This window comes from Pseudomyrmex gracilis, unplaced genomic scaffold (genome assembly GCF_002006095.1).
Source record: "Pseudomyrmex gracilis isolate BER0280 unplaced genomic scaffold, ASM200609v1 scaffold_519, whole genome shotgun sequence".
In the NCBI taxonomy this organism is placed as follows: Eukaryota; Metazoa; Arthropoda; class Insecta; order Hymenoptera; family Formicidae; genus Pseudomyrmex; species Pseudomyrmex gracilis.
Genome location: NW_018021103.1, coordinates 33992 through 56294, shown reverse-complemented (window position 1 = coordinate 56294; position 22303 = coordinate 33992). Strand labels below are relative to the sequence as shown.

The following is a 22303-nucleotide window of genomic DNA, read 5'->3' as shown; positions in this document are numbered from 1 at the left end:
ATATGAAAATCATATTATTATATTAAAGATTCTCTATTATTATATTAAAATGATTTATATCATATTTAGTTTTAAATACGTAAAATCCACAAATTTATGTTGAAAAAATAGCGTAAGCCAGAGTACTAATATGTTAAGTTTTTCACTGCAAGTTTTTCTTTGACTTCGGTACATAAGCGGAGGAAAAAAATAAAAATAGTCAGTAAATCAAACAAACAAAACGTTTTATTTTTTTAAATTACGATTTCTATGTGCATATATTTAGATATATTCATGAAAAAACTTACATTAGAAATACTCAAACCAATGTACAGTATTGCGTAAGTTTGGAAAAAATTTTTTGTTACACACTAAGCGAATCTAACATATAGTTTATATAAGTACATGCACACACACATTTATTGTGTTTATTAATTTAATAATGATAATTAATTTGCAATTTTTTAATAAAAGCATTGTGAAAAAATTATATTATATTTTTATCATTAAATTTATGTAACCTAGCACATCAACAATGATCGAAATAGCATACAGCGGCAAGGTAAAATTAATAAAAATTCAGATTTTGTGTAGAACAACGATGAAACAATATCAAAATTTCATAGACGTTGAACTTCCAAGATGTGCCATATTTATATAGAAGAGTTTGGTTTTCCGTTATGTGTAGGAGAACGCATGAGTTTCGGTAACCACAAGCTTTTTGACTCTTTACTACTCCAAAATTCTCTTTCTCGGTTCTGGTAGCTTTATTGAATATGCTTATGGGGACTTTGTCTACTTACATTGGTTACGAGTTTTTAACACAGAATCCTGGCTGTTGTATCGATGTACGGTACACATACTCGACACGAAATGCGTTGGCGAGTACGATGTATGAGAAGGATCGACCTGTCATTACACAAAATATAACACTATAAACTATCACTTACAACACTTTATAACTTTGTATTGTTTAGAGAATTGAAAAGAAACAACAAAAATCTGATCAAATTTTCTTCTCTATCCACTATTGATCCACTTATATATAACAAGTATATCTTTCTTAAAATACTTTTGTGTGTTTTTTAGATATATTAATATACCGATCAAACGCATTCTATAATTTAAAATGTTCTGAGAATTAATTTGCTCAAAAATAGCTGTAGTTATGATATTATTATAGTATTTTTATAAATGTATTTGTGATAGGTCGTTTCGTCTCATTATTTTAAAAGTCCCTGACGGCCTGAGACCAAAGCTTCATTTATTTACACTAAAACAAGTTTACTGTACAATTATTCAAATTTAACATTTATTCAAGAAGTGATCGTATTCTTTCTTATATACATAAGCACACACTTGTATATAATTATACAATCCTCTTTCGTTTATTTAGAAGCCTTTCTGATCAATTTTCAACCTACAACTTTCTTTCTACGATCTCTGTTTTATCTCTTTATCTTCTCTCTCTCTCTTTTCTATAAATTGCTTCTTTATGTCGTTTACTGTATGTTTAGTATAATGTGTCTCAATCATATAGAGAAAGAGGAATTTACTAATATTAGTGTGTGCTTATTAATAGTTCTATAAAGGAACACATATCACTTGAAACAATCGAAAAATCGCGAACTGACCAGGCATGAAAAAAAAGAGAGACAAGAGAAAAGATGAAAAAAAATTTTTCTTCGCACACAATGCAACTATTACACAAAAGTATGAGAAACGTGTATGGGAAACACTTTGGATTGTGTGCGCAGAATCAGAGCACAATTATGGGAAGCACCAACCGCCACAGCAACAGCAACTGCCACCGCAGCATACGAGCCTCGTTCTTGACGGGATCAAACGCAGGTCTAAGCTGCACTACGTTGTGGAAAGCGGTCGCTGGGTGTGTGACGTCTGTGGCCGAACCTACAATCGGGGCGATTCTTTAGCCCACCATCGCAGTATACATAGAGGCGACACAATCTGTCCCATCTGTCAGACTGTCTTCACGCGAAAATATACCATGCGCTGTCACATGGTGAACGTGCACGGAGTCAAGTAACCGCTTGAACGAAACAGACGTTTTGTGGGGACAAAAGTTCGAAGAGACAGCTTGTGCAAGGCAGGCCTGCATGATGGGATAGATATTTTATCATCATCCGCGAAAAACTAGAGCGAAAAGTTTAACATATGTCTTGCATGAGATGCGAATTTATTGTACAATTATCCGATGTCAGTTAATAGAGCAATATCGTTTTCCTTGTATTTTGACACACATATACATACATATGTATGCATCACGCATGCCGAGTGTATGCACATTATAATGTTGATAGACGTATGTTGATTTTGTTTTAGGAATAAAACTTGATCTAGTCTTTCGCAGAGATGATCGAGATTGTATAGATTTTCATTATACGAATCATCCGGATAACAGGGATATAAGTTCTTGAATATTTTGATTCTTTCCTAAGATAGTAAATATATAATTTATTTGATCTATCTTTTTTTTATTAATTCTACACGAGTTAAAAAGTTTAAACATGTTATTCAAACTTGATTATTTGTTTATTCATTGTTTCTAAATAACTCCACAAATGCAGAATACTCTTCATTCCATAGATAATTTTAACTTCTTGATACTACCTCGATGTCTCTAATTGTTCTAATGTATTCTGTTATATAATTGTGCAAAAATTTACTTCACTTTTTTGCACACTTGGGATTTTTATACATGGGTACAAATTTATTTCTTGTTAGAAAAATCAACACCTTTGTCAACTGTTTTAACAGCAACAAATAAGCAGTGAAATGTTTAAATAGATCAAAAGACAAAGTCTCTTAAACAAGTTCCTTTTTGCAGAAGTTTACTTTTTCATAATAAAACAATTTCGAGGGGATGTATGTTTTACATACATATTCCCTCGAAACACACACACATACACACACATATATATATATATACACATATACATATGCATATATGTACTACATATAATGAGTATATAACATCGGATAAAAAGACTGTGTCTTCTCTTCCTTTCCGTTCTCGACAAATACAACTTGCAATGTGTGGGTACTTAAATATTATAGAAATTTATAAATTTTACCCAACTAGACTGATCGTATATACTAAGTTTTACATATCGTTTTTTCTCGATTAACTGCACAAAAGAGGATTATCGTGTTGCTACACCACTACTTGGTGAAAAATCAGAAAATTATATTGTTAGTGGACAACTATCAAAGGCTTTGTTAGTCTGCCACTTGTGTACAATTTAATTAGAACGGCAGCTCTCTTCTCAAACGACTTCTAAATCGAAGTCTCTGAAACATAATTGTCTACGTATAAAAGATACAATTATCATATTACTTACAATCACATATGTAACTATAAAGTTGTTAATTGTGTGAATGTCACATATTGCCATCTTATCGCACAAGCTCGGGCAATTTTCGGTCGTCATAACGATCGATTTTATCGTTGTGCGTTTGATATGACGCGTTTGTTAAATCGATGTGACATTGTACGACTTTGTAAAAACATTGACGTAGAACTATAGACTCGGTGTATAAAATTTAATTTGTGACATGTATGTATCTTTCGACAATTTGACATATTGTATAACAATATTGTCTTTCGAATATATTGTAGTATATATACACAAGTGATATACACACATTTCTTCATTTATAATATATTTACTTATTTAGTAAGATCTCGTTTTTCTTTTACGAGAGAGTGAATCTTTACTATTTATTATTACCATCGTTATTTAATAATTTTATACAGTTTTTATATATTTTATTAGAAAAATGATGTATACGTTATATAAGATTATCTTTTTATGCGATATTTTGTTGAACTAGAAATTGACGAGAGATAAATACTGCTTGTAAATTAAATTTTTTTAATATAATCTGTATATATTATATAGCGCTATAATCTAAAAGATCTTATAATAATAATAGACAGATCTATATATATATACTGTATATATGTATATAGTGTATATATATAGTGTATATATACTATATATATATATATATACAAACAGTGTTTCTAAAACAGAGAATTTTACTAATTTGCAATACGAAATTTTTCGCCATTATTAATATCGTGTTATGTGTAAATTACAACGTAACAATAAAATATGTAAAGCAGACAAAGCACCAGGTTATTTTTTTTTTGTGTTCTGGAAATAAAGTCGTGAATGTGTAGAAAACTGAACTCTATACGTGTAGTTTTTCCGCCGCACAAAATATAACGTCATTTTCTCACTGCATGAAACGATTGATCTTCCTCTCGTGATGTTTTGCAAATGATCAAGCAGTGAAAACGTACAACAAAATTTCGACATAACGAATATCCTATACGGAGAAGTTCTTATTGCGATAAAATTTGAGTTAAGATTGAAAAAAACATTTCTAGTGAATGTGAGAAAACAAAAATTGTAATAAAATCATTTTTTACTTAAAAATTTACTTTTAGAAAGAGAAAAAGGGATAACATATCGTATGTATTAATCACAATTTAATGTATCAAGGGGATTCGTTATAACGAAATTTCTAGCGATATATATAAAGTGTCATTTATTGTACACCAATGTAGTGATATTTACTAATGAGACACAAAGGAATATATGATTGTCGGTTCACTGCACATGCGATTGGCAGTATCTCCGAGCTATGTTACCTCAGCACCGAATAATTCGGTTTCTACAATTACGATTTAGGTTTTCTGAATTGCCGTCATGCATGATTATTGAAACATTTTGTATATGTATTCGTTCTGTTTTCACTTTTTTCTCTCGCTGTGTTCGTACATCGTATTCATCGTTGTTCACAATAGCATGGCTGCTCCGCGAAAGTATTTAAGATTATGCGTGTGTTGCCATATTCGTAATTGCTCTCTCTCTCTTTCTCTCTTTCTTTTTCTCTATTTCTCTCTCTCTCTTTCTTTTTCTTTCTCTTTCTCTCTCTTTCTTCCTGTCTGTAAATCTCACCGTGTTCCTTAATTTCTTTTCTTATTGTTGCTACTGCTATTATCCTCAAATCCGAGTGAGCGAGTGTTACAAGTAGATAGAAAAATAAAAGAGCGAAACATGAGATTTTTCCGAGTGTAGATTGACACTGGTATGCGAGTTTTCTCGATGTCCCTTCTCTGTATCTATTCTCTTCTTTTTTTTCTTTTACATTGGAGACATCTCTTTTGTTACTCGCAGCCGCATGATCTATGACGAGGCAATATACACGATCGTTGAATTTTTAATGGTTTTGAAAGAAAAAATTTTGTTATTGTGACAAAAAAAGATTTTTTCCCCGCAGTTCAAAGAAGTGACTTTGAAAAACTGCCGCGTCGTCGATCGTCAGGTTGTTCTCGCGCGTTTTTGAAAGAATATCCGAATCGGCTAACGATCGAAAGCGCGTCGCAAAAAAAAAACTCCGACGGGTCACGGTCCACGCGCGCGGCCACGACGTGTAGCATGAATGTTTGTGTCTGATTTAGATACACACCAAATCATCTTCAGCGAACAGCCGTCGCACCCGTGCAAACTCTGCGGTAAAACATTTTGGAATCGGGACTCGATGTATAAACACATGAATATGCACAAGGGCACGACCCAGTGCCCAGTGTGCCAGAAGGTGCTCAGCCGCACCACGCACATGAAGCGCCACTTGAAGAACCGCCATGGCTGGCTTGGCGTCGGGACGACGAGCGCATCTGTCATCGCGACCGGCGGCGGCAGCGGCAGCGGCAGCGGCGGCGGCGGCGGAGGCGGAGGCGGCGTCGAGACGCCAACGCCGATCTCCGTGTCGTCGACCGCAATCGCTCAGCAGAACACCGTCAGTTCGACGAGAATCGACTCGACCTACACGACGATACGCATTAGAGAGAGTAGTGTGGAGAGAATCACCTCTAGTCCTATTCCTTAGTGCGAAGAGGTCTTACCAAAGAAACGAAAATCCTGTCGACGCAAAAGGAGGATAGACCGATCCTCGCATTCCCGTCGTCGTTATTCTGATTCTCTTATCGTCGGGTATAATCGTAGGATTTTTAGAAAGTGCCACATTTAGCGTTAAAACGCCTCTAGTCTTTCGTTCGATCCATCGCAATCGTCAGTGTTCTGCTCTCAAAAGGAAAAATCAGTAAACTTGTTCTTGCAGACGCGAGATTTGAAAATGAACGAAAAAGTAACTTGAAATCAAGAACAATTTGCATCTACTAATTCGCAAACTTCACATTAATTTGAATATAAATACGAAATAATTTTTCATTTTTTGCGTGCTTTTTTCATTAAATTTACTTAATGTTGCGCCTCAGTAGTTACTGTTGTGACTGCTCAGACGGCTGCAGTGAAGCATTCGCGATTAGATGAAAAACAGTAGAAAAAGACTGCCGTAGTAAATCTATAAAAATCGTTATAATCACCCAGAAGAGCGGAATCATTACTGAATAATTAAAAGGTAGGAAAAAAGTAATGAATTTCTGTTCACTTATTCGTTATACTTTTGTTTTTAGTTGATTTTTCACGGTTTTTTTCACGGCAATTTATAGGAATTAGATCAGTATTATGGCAGAGATGTCGAGTTTTAACGCAATTGCCATTAATAAAACTCTAAGATTTTCATTTCCCTCTTTGGAGCAATACGTTCTATTATTATCTATTAACAATTTAATCATCAATTTTATCGACAATTTAACCAATTACATGATAAGGGAAAATATATCTCTATATATCACGCGTCAAATATTTATATCGCGTTAATTTTAACGAATCGAGCTCATGGCACACGGTGCTCTTTTTCGCGCTGGATGTATGCGAGCACCAGAATTGTGTGACTAATCGTAATTTGGAGAGATCGAAGAATTGTGCCAGGTCGTCGTGATGCTCGCGCGCGATCCATCACGAGAGGAGAAGCATGTCGTATGTCGCGGGCTTTAGATCCGATAAAAGGCTACTACGCCTGTCGTATTGTTCGTGTTTCTTGTGTTTAATCATTCTGCGGTGCGGTTGATCGTATTTTATATCATACAATGATACACTTGTGAGAATCGTAGCGTGTATAATTAATTACTTATCGTCTTTAAATTTTAACGACACACCGTCGAGCGTCGATGGGCCTATCCTGCTCTTATCGTTGACGAGGAAATCTATATTATGTCTGTCTTAAATTTTACATCCTAGTCATTCGTACACATACATATTTGTGTATATATGTGTATTTATAATAATAATAATATATATATATACATGTGTGTTATAATGCACATAAGAAAATAAATATATACACATGTTTACATACATTTCTATAACCAAAGACACGAAGAGAGAAAACAGAGACGCGATTTTTATCTCATCTAGTCAAATTCAAAGAGTTCAGTACTTAATTAAAAAAGAGGAATGTGCATTTTTTCTGTTCAGTCGATCAATCAATTGCTTTGCTTTCATTACATTGTCGATCCGATGATAGATCGGACCCGCGCGAATATCTACGCGATCGTGGTAAAAATTGTCAAAAAATTGAACTCTGTCATTTTTTATTTAATTTTCGGGAATCGTAAGAAAAAATTACAAGTACAAATTGACTCATTTGAATTTTACATTGTAAGGAAATTTACTTATGTACACGTTTGCTGTTTTTAATTTTAGTACTTCAAACATCACAACATATATACATACTTCAATTTATTCTACATCATTTTACATCACTAATAATATTTTTTAGTTATATTTTATTTATGTATATGCACTTGTTTTATTTTCGTGGCGACGACAATGCATACTTACCAAGTGCATCACTTTTATCACGATCAATGAAAAGCAGCGTGCCAAAACGATATTCGATTAGTTATCCAGTGCCATTATTGTTTAGTTTTAAACATGTTGAGCTTGTTTTTACAAATGTTTTGACATTAATTTTAACAACGCTTCAGTTCAACGAAAATTTATTTTCAGTTCTGCTGATCTTTTCCGTAGGTAACGCATGCGTTACAGACATAAGGTGTGTGCGTGTTTTACGAATCCTTGCGCAGACAAAATAGCTGCGCAACAATAACAAAATTTTAATTACAGAATAAGGAGATCGATTATACAATTTATGTTCATGATATTATGCATACTCACATGCTTTATGTTCTTAACGTTCTAGAGACTTGCCAAATATTTAATATATTCGTAGTTTATTAAGTTGTTTAATTTTATAATCTTAAGAATAATTATATAGCACTGTACTATATATTTGGTTTCTTTATTTTGTTGTCGTTATTGTTTGTTCTAATTTTTTTATCAACTCTAATTTCACGATAGCTTTAAACAAACTAATAAATTTGTTTCGTCTTATTTACCGAGTCTTGTCGATAGTCACGTCTATATATCTCCAAATATTTTAAATTAATAACACATGTGTGTGGTGATAATTATGCTATTTATTTGAATGTATTGTACTACACTGTTCATAGAATAGCGAATAAAGTAAAAGGAATATATATAAAATCCATAAAACACAGTTGTGTACTTACAATTTATTTGTACATATTTTACAGAGTTTTGAAGATATGAAAATTACGTATATTTATATTACGTATATTGTTAAACAATAATCCTTTTGTGTATTCATGAACTTTGTGGACAGTATTAACATGTCAACATAGTTTTACACTTTAGGGAGAGAAGCGTTCGATCGTTATAAAGTGACTATCGGTAATTTACGAATAATTTTACAACATAAAGAGGCTATTTTTTGTTTTATCATACAATTATCAATACAATGATCTCTTTTTCGAGAACAATGTTCGCCAGGAACGCATACCAAAATCGTGAGATAAAGTGCAAATGTACAAATCGATGCTAGTTAACGACAAGATAATGTGGACTCAACTTAGTGCAATTATGTCTAGTTCAGTTGCGTAGGGTGGATCTTACTTGGAGTTGAATTCTGGTTCTGTGCCATGATGCAATGAGACAGAGGCTGATATAGAAAACGTTTTGTTAAATTATGCAAAATGTAGGTTTTTTTAAACAAAAAACTTTAGTAATCATAAAATATTGTTTTATATTAAGTTATAGGTTTTACTAAATATGACAAGTCGAAATAATAATATTTACTTCATTAAAATAAATTGAATTTTCTAAATGTTTTTAGTTAATATAAATTTCCAAACTGGCTTGTGTTAAAATTGCATAATTTGAACTATACGTTTGATTATGTTGAAATGCTGCACAATGCATGGATTATGGTTTAAACATTGTTAACTTATGTTTTTATGTAAAATTTTCTTTTACATTTATGATATTGTATAGTGTCGCTTTGTTTCAAATTATTTTTAGAACTATAAAATTTTATATATGTACACATAGTATACATATATATATATATGTCTACATATATATTTAAACGCGTTTTATTTATATACTTATTTATACTCATATATGACACGTACGTGCGTCGTATATAATTAATCGAATGACTGTATTCAGTCGTGTACACAAAAAAAAACGAAATATTACTTTTTTACGGAAAGCAAATATGCACATTCCTCGGAAGAGCGACGGAAATGCGAGATAAGTACAAGAGACCGCCAATATATATAATATTGTTCTAGACACAAATTGATATTCCCTTAGTTGATTATTTATAAAAGAGGAAAAAGATAAAACCTATATATGTATACATAAAAATATATATAAAAGAATTTATAATATATATATAAATATTATATATATATATATGTGTGTGTGTATATATATATATATATATATGTATGTATATATATATATATGTATATATACATATATATATATATATCATTACGTAATCCTATGTTTTGGCTTATTCAGGCTAATAATGTAAGTGGACATATGTGTGAATAAAGTTGAAAAAAATATCACTTCACATAATAAAATGAGACTCTTCTTTCCTTCTCGTGAAAATCCGGCTTGCACGTTATTCGGTTTATCGCTTGAACCATTTCATTATATGTATAATTTGTACTTATATTTATTTTCTTGCACATATAAACATACACACAAAACTTACACCGACTTGCGCGTAAAATATTCGGATAATCGAATAAAACCGCTTCACGCTTTTGTTCACGCAATTATACACGTGTCAAAGAGTGAGTGACGCTAAAAGTCAGCTAAAGAGTCGCAGCATTGCACCTCAACACGTTCTAATTCTCCGTCACGTAATTCAGTCAACTGTTGCAACTGTGAATCAATGCAAGTACATCTACTTAAGAATGGTAATCACAATGCAGGCCGAAACAACAGAAAGGAACACAGTAACAGAAAGGAGATGTGGTAAGAGATTGAAAAAATTCCGTTTTAATTTCTCGCGACCAGATTCCTAAAGGGCTATGTGTATTTTTACGGAACGGAATATTCTACAACTCTGCAAAGAACTTCTTTCCGTGTGGATATATGTTTCGTTATTTCGGTCTGCGTATAACCGCGGTTCTTTATTACACATTGTGCTAACTTTGTTCAGTCGACGCATCGGCATAATAATGATCACGTCGACTTTATTATTCACGGTATAACTATAATTATGTTTGTTACAGTATATCTGCGATGTATCATACTGATGTTACTTGTAATATGTTGTAGGCGATATTGGTGCACTTGTGAATGTATATGTTTTTACAAGCAAGATTGGGCAGAAAACAAATCTGAGTGTAACGTAATTTACTGAATTAATTATTAAATTAATCAGGAGATGAGATTAGAATTATTAATTATAAAACATGATTACTCTCTTTCTCTCAGTCACACACACATACACACACATAATTTTGATTTAAAATTGTAACAATTGCTGCCCAAAACTGCTTTTAAGAATAAAAGCTGAGTGATGATAAAAAAGCGATCTCGTGCATGAGTCGAACAGTTTGACTGTCGTACTGTGTATAGTGATGACTGAATTTGACAATTACCATTGAGAGAAAGAGAGAGAGAGAGAACTGATCGAAAAAAATAATTTATACATATACACTTCGAGGAGGATCATCAGTCGATCGCGCGCTCTTCGGGGGCGTCCTACCTGACGCCTGCTAACACATCGGCCAATACAGTGCACGTTGACCTCCCACACAAATTCCAAGGATTTCCAATAATAATAATACGCGTTCCTCGACATTTTGGAGCAGCAAATTGCGCGAGATTTTAACCCTTTACCTGCAAGAGTAATCTCACCCCGATTTCCCACAAGCCTAACAAGATAAACAAAACTTATGTGACTTTTTAAATGACGAGGGTATAATAAAATACAGATTTATTAACACACGATCGGAAATTCTGTTTAGCAGAAAATTTCGACACGATAAACTTGTGACCTTAAGTGACGTGATTAAGTTCCAAAAATAATTTGATATTATTCGTACACAGAGAGACAAGAGATAAAGGGTTAAAGTTCGCGGATTTACGGTCCTTATATATGTGTTATCAGAGTCTTACTAGTAATCGACTGACGATCCCCTCGCAATGGATGGCCAATGTTAACGTGTCATTATCTCCTTCTCCCGATCGTCCCTCTTCCTTCGTCTTTGTCTCTCTCCCTGACTGTGATTCCGTTGATAATTGATGATGAGGAACGGCGGGTCACGTGGCTGTGTTAATGTGTTGCAGGGGGGGTGGGACGCAATCGGAAGCACGTTGGCGATACAACCGGTCAGGCGGTGATGCAGGGCCCGGGGCGTTTTCCGTGTCGACTCTGCGGAAACGTTTACAGGCACCTCGCCTCGCTGACCCAGCACCTCGAAGTGCATCGCAACCAGACTACATGCATCGTCTGCCACACCACTCTCAGTCGTAGAACCGACCTGCGGCGTCACATGCGTCTGAAACACCAAATACACAACCCCTGGCAAAAAATCCACAGGCAGCGCAGCCCGAAAAGCGAATTGGACTCATAGACACATCGCCGCATCGCATACTCTCTTTTATCTCTCGAGATTATAGATGTCAATCGATGATCGCCGCTTGTTATTGAACGCCCGAGCGATGTCGCTTCTTGCTCTCAGTGGTATTTTCGTGCGTTTGCTTGATGCGAGAGATATATATATATATATATATATACCTACATACATATATATGAGTGCTCGCGCACCATGTACCGATCGCGGCGATATCTCGTCACCTTAATACTACATTTGAATCTCTTCCATGCCGTGTAATCTCGAGTAATAATTTCAAGCTACGTGATTTTAAAACTTTCTTCTTTATAAATAGAGAAGAAATATCGAGACATTTTGATTTGAAAAGTTTATTTTCTGCACTGAATGTAGGAGGAAAAAAAGATGTACTGTATCTATTTTTAAATTTTAGATCGATACATTGAATTAGTAGTACCTACTCAGGAAAGTATTGTACTCTAGGCTTGATGGTAGTGTTAAGATGACGATCGCGCGTCCGATCCCACATATTCTCGGCATTTTTTTGATAAAGGGATGTGACCCTTCGTGAACGCGAGAGACTCTCGCAGAAAGTAGAACATACGCGCCTCTTAGCTTGCTGACGCCTGGTAATGTGTGCAAGCGTTGAATCCCTCTCTCGAGAAGTTTCCTCGAAAATTTATATTATTAAGTGATACGTTTTGCTGTTTTATTTAAACAAAATCTTTGCAATTACCAAACATTCTTCTGGATAAGTAAGAAAATAAAATTCACACAGTTGGACTCGACGGGATAAAAATACGATGCAGGACATTAACCTTGCACTTTTCCGCAACGTCCTTCTTTTTTGTTGTTTAAATTTTAATTGTTGTTCACGCGAACAAATTTAGTTCACTGTGTGAAATGCTACGTAGTCTATGTTTTAATTCAATCTAAGATTTATAAGTCTGAGACACGCGTTAAAACACGATGTGGGATTTCTTTGTCGAATTATTATCTAAATCTCTCTATAACTGAAAATTTTTGTTACGCATCTTTGCTGATGACGCATTTAGACGCAAACTCGCAAAATTGGCGATTTGTTGCAAATTCGTTGCAAATTAACTCTAACGAGTGTAAAAGAAGATGAATAAAATCGGGGAGCAAATTGAAATTAAAAACAAAAAAATCTCGTATTTAAAAAAACTAAAAATGAGAAAGAAACTATGCTTAAAAAAGACTAAAATGTATGTAGTTTGATTTAGAAGTCCCGATTTTTTTCATCCACCGTAATCTTACAGAATGCATCTGATGTAAATGGCAATGTTCAATTATATTTATATGAAGCTTCCGCTTTATTTTCGCAAAACATAGTTTTATTGCTGTGTATTTGATGCACTCTGTATGATATTTTTTCTCGCTAAAAAGTAGTGAATAGTCGCGCTTCAATTTGATTTTGCAAAAATCCGATCGAAGCAGAGAAACGCATTGCGTTTTCTTTTGATCGGTTTCATTATTACGACCACGCGATTGTTGGCCCATTTAGATGCGTTTTTGTGAGAAAAATTGATGTGTCTAGCTTTGCTGTGTACGCGCGCGTATTTATCTTCGCTAAGTGTGCGTTAACGCATGTTGGCGATTGTGTTACTATTTGCGCAAATTCGCGTTTTAGGTGTTTAAGAGGTGAGATTTAAGGATACGTGTTTAAGGATCTGAGTATTGTATACGTCACAGATGAACGGAGGCGACTCTGTCGCGTGGCCTCCTGTCTCCACAGAATAAAACAAATCTGAGGTTTTAGTAAGATTTTTCTTGCAAAAGAAAATTTTTCAATTATACGACAATTTTATCTACGACGCCAAGAAACACTTGAGCGCGTAGTATATCTCGCGTATGCATAGTCTTCACAAGAACAAGTAGTGTAAAGTTTTGTATTTTTGTGTGGAATTTTGCTATGTGTGGAGTCGCCTCTTCTCTGATTAATTAAATCAAGTGGTCTTGAAGGATTCTAGTCATTATTGTACGGAGCATCAAACTATCGAGATCTCTATCGCTCGTTCACACAGACTATAACGGATTGTGAAGTTATTTTTTTATACTTCTCGACGCACATATTTGGGAGGGGACTTTCGTGCGGAGCTATGTCCTGCGACATAGCGGATATCGCTCCGCAATATCGTACTCCTCTGAATCCGCAACCATGACCCCCTCAACACATTACACGGACTCTGTTTACACGTTTACATACGCCATGTGCCGAAGTTCCTTTGCGAACGATTCTCAGGCTCGATGTACACAATTTATTTGCCTTCGAGAAAAAAGATTTCAACGTTCGATATTATTAACAATATCTTCGATATTGAAACTTTTTATCACTGAAACGTATTCTATGTTATGACGTCGTTATTTGTGCTAGAACTGATGAAAATGTACGATGCCCATTCTTTATTGAAGTAACTTGAGATTCTTTATTTTTGATTTGATTTCACAATTTCGTGAAATTGATTTCGACGAAAATTTGGTCGTAAACTGGTAATTTGATTTTCAGCGCAAATAGTTGAAATGTGCACATCGAGTCTTAGCTTCAGCTGTCGAGACAGCTCATAGACAGTGCCTTACACAAATGCCTGGTTTTACATATTTTACGTATTGACATCTTCAGATGTTTACCATAGACAAGAGTATATCTAGCGATGCGGAGCATCCGGAAAGTAGCCGTTAATTCTGTTACTGACCTCGTGTAAACATTGTCTGTATGAAAGCGCGAAAGCAGCGTTTCTCAGCGTCACAAACGGAGATGTTATACATTATCTTCTATCTACATAATATTTTACTGTAACCTTTTCGAAATTAAATTCTGAAATACATTCTGAATACTCCCCCTTAAATCCAGACACATCATTATGTACGATTTTATTTACAAACAGAAAGTTAGTTATTTTTTAAGATTAAGTAATATGTCCTTCATTTCTTTTTTTATTTTTTGTCATTTTTTTTAAGTCTAAATAAACTATAATAAACTAAGACAGAGAGAGAGAGAAAGAGAGAAAGAAAGAGAGAGAGAGAGAGAGGAAGAGAGAGGAGAAGCGCTGGTTTCCGTCTGCAAACTGCGTCATATGTATCCAAAGAATCTGATGAATACGATACGTCGCCGTTACCGTTGTTGTTGTTATTGAATAAGTATCTACATATACAGGAGCGCGCGGCGCGGCGCGGATTTCGAAAGCGGGGATATATCTTTATTTTAGCGAACGCATTCAAGAGTATTGCAACAAGTAGTACAATAACTGGTTACGATGCGCCACACACACAAACACACACACACACACACGTGCGAGCATTTCGTTTTTGTTTTCGAGAGTGACATCGCACTTGCGCACCTGACTATTTACTCGTAGGATAAGTGATCGTAATTATAGTTGTTGATCGTAGCACGAGAAGCCGCATCATCGCGTTCAGAGAGAGCGGATGCCTCATTTTAACTCATTAACTGCCGTGTTGGAGTGCTGTTAGACTTACGCTGTGCGAGATGGCAGTTAATTATGTTTCAAAAACTTATATTGAGATAGAATAGAAACGACACGTAGTTACTATTTTCGCGATAATGGCTGGCACTTAATGAGTTATTACTTAATGCATACGCTTGTACGACAGCATTAAAGAATTGACCGTGTCGCGAAAACTGTAAACCAGGGATTTTCAAACTTTGTTAAAATTTTCGAATTCAAGTCACTTTATTTTAGTTTTTTATTACAAACGTTACTTGCATATGAACGATACAGTGATTTTACGAGTGCTGTAAATGTTATGCAAATCAATCTTAGCTTTTCATTAGCAAAAAATTTTGGAAAATCAGACAAGTATGTTTTAAGTTTTGAAATTTTGGTACAAGAAGAATTTTTAAACGATTGTTTAAACGAAGTTGAAGCTCTCTTATTACAGACGTGTAGCGACATGTGTATTGTGAGAATAAAAGTGTGCAGAGTGAGTACACACGAAAAGAATATTAAAAATTACGTAAAAACAGAAACACAAAAGTCTCGATAGAAAATCTTCACTGGCCAACAAAACAAAAGAACGTCTCGATAAGACAAATGCGAAGATGAAAAAAAGATTAAAATTCGATAGGAATACAAAACTGCTGAAACGCATAAAACGTAGAGTCACCATTCTAGCGAGCCGCAGTGAAACATGGATGAGAAAACTTTCGTTCTTACGAGAAACTTTATGGCCGTGTCTACAGTATATAGACATGTTCAAAGTTCAAGTTTCAATGCAAAGATTCCGGTAATTTAGCATCTTTAGAAAAAGAGATGTAATGTTTAAAACATAAACAAAAGCTGGTTAACCCTTCAAGGCGCAATTTTTCAAATCGTTTTTCGAGGAATCTCCGTTTGGAAAATTATCTACAAGACAACTATTTTTCCGAGGGTGACAACAAAGATTACCTATTTTCTTTAGGCCTGGAAGGGTTAACTTCTCTGTAGAACGAAGACAACGGATACGTGTAGTCGCAAGTGAAGTTTAGAACTTTTAACTGTAGATATCGTGAGACACACACACTGTGTCGGTAGAGCACGAAACATTGCGTTCTATTCAGGTATGTTCGGTATCATAATTGTGAGCTTGTAACTTATATATAATTAAAAATTTGTGTAAGACTACGCTTTCAAATGTTGTCGCAGTAATGTAAATAAAACAGATTTCTGATGGGCTCGTGTATCAAATGTCAGTTTAACAACAATTTTCACAAATCATTTACCTTCCTTTATAATTTCTTTTCTATATTGTTTCATTCTTTTTAAATTAAATTTTACTGATTGATAATAAACTTGGTTCTTGAAAAACATACAATGAAAGCGATTATAGCCGATGTCATTGTAGCAGTTTTCTTCAATAAAAATTGAAATTTAAACAGTTCTAAATTCAGGTCAAGCTGAGAAGCCGCAAGATAATGATCCATCAGGATTTTTACAGAATATTATTAAAGGCAAGTATAGATAAATAGAAATTGCTTCACTTCTTGTAATCTCGGACTTCACAAATAAAAAGAAAATTGCAAATTGCACGACGAAGCTTCAAGTATGAATGTCGAATAAACGAAGCAAGATAATTTAGAAACAAGGAAAAAAATAAAGTTAGAGATTGATAAATTTTGCACAAATCTCTTCTCTTTTTATTTTCTCACATTAACTTTTATAGTAATTTCTTCAAAATTATTTGAGTTAAAAAGTTTTTCACTTAATAATGAAGGAACAAGATTTTGCTATTTTACTTGCTGTTTAACTTTTATTGCACGTTAACGCATACATAGTACTTGTCGATTTTACACATGTTTGATATACATATATTCGCCAATATATTGAAAATTTATATATATATATATATATATATAATTTATATATATAATTTTCGATATATATGTACAATATTGGTCTCGGTGTATATAGAATCTATTTACAAAATCCGAGGAATGCATTTATAGACTCGTTGAAGATGACGACGCCAACCAGGACCATCCACTCGCCATCGTGCACCAAGTGCGGAATTACGTTTACAACACAGCATGCTCTTCTGCGACATATAACATCCAAGCATGAAGACTCACCTAATACTGCAGCCTACTGCAATATCTGCAATCGCGTCTTTAAGACCAAGTGGAGTCTGGCAACGCATAATAGCAGATATCACAGAATTGATCAGTACATCATCGACAAGATGTAGAATATTAATCTAATATATATCTCGCATTTCGCAATATTTTTCTCTAGTATTAATCAATTAAAGATGGATTTCACATTAATCAAGTGCTTTATTTCTCTATCTGTAATTGTAACGTGTGTATTTAAATTAGTTTTATTTATTCACATATCAAAAGATTCTATTTATACATATATATATATATATATATATATATATATATATATATATACACACACACACACACACACACACAGTGTCTTGTAATTGCCGTACAATCTCTCGTGGGCTGGTAGAGAGGATCATATTGAGAGTCAAAAAGTCTTTTACCATCTTAATTAATAGATCTCGGTAATTATTGCAAATCTTGCAAAGTGATAAAAGACTTTTTGACTCAATATGATCTTCTCTACCTGCCTATCAAGAGATTGTACAGCAATTACGGGACACCCTGTGTGTGTGTGTGTGTGTACAGGGTGTCCCAGAATTGGTGTGACATCTCTTGTAGGCAGGTAGAAGGAGTAAAACTGAGTCAACAAGTCCTGAACCATTTTTTTCTATTATTTATAATAAAGGAGTAATTGTTGAGTAAATCAGGCCAATCAGCGCCGACCTTTAGTCAGGCGCATGTCAGTGAACCGCGCGGAGCGCTTACACACACCAGGCGCGTGACATGCGCCTGGCTAAAGATCGGCGCTGATTGGCCTGATTTACTCAACAATTACTCCTTTATCTATAAATAATAGAAAAAAATGGTTTAGGGCTTGTTGACTCAGTTTTACTCCTACCTGCCTACGAGAGATGTCACACCAATTCTGGGACACCCTGTATATATATTATATATATATATATGTATAATTATATATATGAATATATATAATTTATATTTATATATTCATATTTGCTACAAAAAGCAAACTGTATTGATAAGATAGATTGCACAATTGAAACGCAATGTTCTCTTTAGTTTGAAAATTTATCGCTTGAAATTTCGCATTGTAACATATTCATTGTAAAGTGTACCATGTAATAGAACAATAGAAAAAAAGATAACGATGAGATCACGAATATATTATTATTACATTTCAGTACATGAAAAAATTGTTATTGAATAGAAACATACTTTTTATTTAAGACTAAAGTGTTTTAGTAAATATTTATTTAAATTTTAAATTATATGTAGTGTGTATGATCCTACGTTATTCTTACACATAGAACAACATAGAACTTGTTCTCAATACAAGCGTAAATGAGCATACACCAGTAACGAATATAATTTTGTTGATTTTTTCCTTGGTGTGGTCTCACAGTTCTTTAATATTTTCGCGTTCATTTATAGATGAGGTGAAATATTGTAATTGCAGCCTCCTCTCAGTGCAAGTACCAAATGCAGCACAGAACCACCCTGGACTTTATAATCTTGCGCCGTTTTCTCATCGTTCCTAAAACAAAAATATTTTATCCCAACTCCTTGATATATCATTTATATTGATCAATTACATCTACAATTTTCTATATAAAGACTTTTTGCAATAGAAATTGTAATTTGTACAAAACTTTCAAACTTATTCCGTTTATAAAAACTGTTTTTGTTTATGATGATATTGTATCTGTACAGTAAAAGCTATGAGGATATCAATTCATAGAATACAATCATACATTTTGTATTATATGATAATACTGGTACATACATCTGTTTACCGGAAAATATTAATCTCTGCTGTTGCGGTGGGATTCCTTCCTTTTCTTCCACCCTTTCTTTAATTCTCTCTACTTTATCTGTAGGCTCTATGTCTATTTCAATCTAAACAATTTGTGTAAATAATTAATCAACAACTTACAATTGTAGATCAAGATGTTAAAGCAAAAAATAATGTAATTTGACTCAGTTTAGCTACTTGAAACTTTTGTTTTTTATTCACAATATAATCTACTTTTGAGCAATTTAGTGATTTTATGATTTTTATTGTGATTACTTGCCTCTTTTCCTGTAAGGGTCTGAAACAAAATTGAAATTAGTAGTATTGTCAAACCGGCGTGTGAACTCGAAAAAAGTAGATCTAGGAAACAATTACCTTCACTTTTATCAACATTTTTTAGCTGTCAAGAATTAAATTATTGCAGTACTATCACCGGTTAAAACTTGTCGTTATTGCAGGAAAGTCAGATACCCGAAAATTCAAACGGCAAAGTATCAGACTGCTGTACGACGACCTAACCTAATTCCTAATTTGTAATTGTAGTCTGTGTCGCCATCTGGCGATTAATATTATGGTACGTATGGGCTGCGTTCCGTTTCACGCATATACGCGCATTTATCTATAGTACACGTCACGTATAGTATAGATAAGTGCGTGCATACGCGTGAAACGGAACACAGCTATGGTCAGTACAAATGCCTTTATACCATGTGTAATTGAAATAAACCTCGTATATGTATCATTTTATATATATGAGTTTTCTTTCCAATTTTTCTCATTATTTTTTTTTCATCTGTTTCAGTGACATGAATAATATATTTTGACTTTCGGGATTATACAACGTAACTTGAGGCATGTTGATCTTTATTACAAGTCGCGTACATACAACATGTTTATATCTTGCAATTTGTTACAATCACAAGTTATAACAGAGAGAAGAATGAGAGCGGCCATGGGGTCGATTCTGTATCACGCAGTGTAGTGAAAATTACAAAAGTGAGCGAATTTACTAAAATATCTATGATCTTATTGGTTAACAACTAGTAAATTTGTTCACTTTTGTAATTTTCACTACATGGATACACAATCGACCCCTAAGGCCCATAAGAGTTTTTACGATCGCTTTTCGACGTGGTTCTATTCCGTACTATGAAAACACTGACGTGGTAGGGATACGTACACAAGCGAGAACCGCCGTCATACATTACATAATATGTCTACATACGAACGGCGGTTCTCGCTGTGTGCGTATACCCACCACGTCGATGATCTCATAGCACGGAATAGAACCATGTTCACGAAAAGCAATCGTAAAAACCCTTATGGGCCTGGCCGCTCTCATTCTTCTCTCTGGTTATAACTTTCCCGCGCTAAAAAATTTGAAATATATTACCAGCTGCACCATCTTTTTGGCGACAGCGATGGAAGCGAAAATGTATGACGTTTTGTGATGTCATATCTACTGTTTGAAATGTAAAACGCTTGATTGACCGCGTTCTAAAAAAAACACTACAAAGCATCGACAGTTGTACCTCTAGTTAAAGACGGAAATACACAAAATACAAACTTTTTTTGGACTTTCTCCATTGAAAGTCGCACTAGTGCAAGCTACCGAATTTGCTGAAATTCTTCTCGCTCTCAAATTTTTCTCTGTAATAAACCCGTTTTTTTTTTTTCATCAATAGAGGGCGCTACTATCGCGCGCCTTGCGCCTCGTGCAAACGTACGGCGTTTATAGTTGGCGGGTCAATCGATTTCTCATTCGCTGTTGTCGCGTATGTGACAACAGCGACAAGTGCGTTCGGACGTGGTTTGAACCCGAAAGTGGATCACAACGAGAATTCGTGTAGAGTTGTGCGTCGCGTAACGCTTTGACACGTCGTGTGCTCGGATTTTTCGTTAATGGGGAGAACATGTTACAATTGTAGCGCGCGTGTATTACACACGAAGCGTGTCAAGGTACGTTGAAAAAAATCTGCGTATATAGGGATTAAACTCGTCCTAGATATTCGTCTTGAAGTACATACGTACCGAAGTACGAAGCGCGAAAAACCGGTGAATCACGAAGTTGTCGCCGCGGCAAAGGTATGTGTTATATATATATAATTTTTTTGCTTGTGCTTGAAAGCACGATTTTCGATGTTATCCGCGAACATCGTCGAGCTGCCAAGCATATATACACGCGACTGTGTTATTGATTTTTATACTTTGTGCAAGAAATATACGCGTATAATCGCGTAACTCTCCCGTATATTATTTTTTTTATTATACATATATATGTTGCGATATATACACCGCCTATCCCGCGACATGCGTGGTTTGCGTCTAGTAGTTATCCAGGTTTCTTTAATTAGTTTTTGCTTTTTATCGGCTACACGTAGTTTCTAGAAACATTTGAACACTTGCCGCTTTGACGAAAACGGAAATCCTATCAACGCTTATCACGGTTTTAAATAATTCGTACGTATTCTACATATCTTGCCAAGATATTTATTTTTTCTTTCATACTTCGCGTATTTAGTAAGAGAATAATAAGTACTAAATTAAGAAAAGAAGTTTAGAACGGATTCTAACTGATTGTAGAAGAGAGTCGTCGTTTAAAAATTGAGTAATGTTTACAAAATACACTTCACATTGTGCTCCTTGTACCTATCTGCGATTTGAGAAATCGGTTCGAATCCTTGGACTAGTATTTTCACTTATTGCGGAAGTGAACAATCGGTGTTGATCGATCGATCGTATTTGTGATATAATTGGAAAATGAACTGTTGTTTTTATACAAAAGTGCTTCAATCATCAATGCTTTTCTTATACCCCAAAAAACGAAAACAAACTAACACAATTATGTAGCATCAAATATACTTTACCGTTTAATATTTTGATACATATTGTTTGTGAATTTTTTGTAATATTTCCAATCTTTTTTATTATAATTGTGATTTTCGCAATTTTATGTTACGTAATTTTACTTTTTTATTATTCCAAGTTTTTATATATCGAATCTCTTTAATTTGTAATGTTCTGCCGTTTCTCACTTGTGTTGCGTGTTTTTTTTTTTTTTTTT

The 22303-nt window shown here is 34.3% G+C and overlaps 2 protein-coding genes across 4 annotated transcripts in view; one reads left to right on the top strand and one right to left on the bottom strand.

Annotated features, from left to right (window-relative positions):
- Positions 1-17739, top strand: part of LOC109860963 (protein tramtrack, beta isoform-like) — a 34846-nt gene extending 17107 nt beyond the window's left edge. Inside the window, exon 6 of one of the 3 annotated variants that reach the window (XM_020440395.1) lies at positions 17325-17739. In XM_020440395.1, the coding sequence (XP_020295984.1) occupies positions 17325-17563 (239 nt within the window). In that variant the 3' untranslated portion in view covers positions 17564-17739. Of the gene's footprint in view, positions 1-1736; positions 2912-11594; positions 14816-17324 lie in introns of those variants that run through there. The other 2 variants (XM_020440394.1, XM_020440393.1) reach the window with 2 other exon arrangements.
- A 912-nt stretch (positions 17740-18651) lies between these two features.
- LOC109860960 (NEDD8) lies at positions 18652-19789 on the bottom strand. Its single transcript, XM_020440388.1, has 4 exons — positions 19615-19789; positions 19520-19537; positions 19231-19343; positions 18652-18981 (listed from the first exon to the last, which is right to left on the bottom strand). Exons 1-4 carry the CDS (start codon positions 19630-19632, stop codon positions 18873-18875), a joined length of 258 nt encoding a protein of 85 aa, XP_020295977.1. The 5' UTR covers positions 19633-19789; the 3' UTR covers positions 18652-18872.
- Between the last annotated feature and the right edge of the window lie 2514 nt (positions 19790-22303).

Coding starts and splice junctions, on each gene's coding strand:
- LOC109860960 (XM_020440388.1), bottom strand. Junction 18,982..19,230: donor ATATTTTCCGGTAAACAGAT/GTATGTACCAGT, acceptor TTTTTGTTTTAG/GAACGATGAGAAAACGGCGC.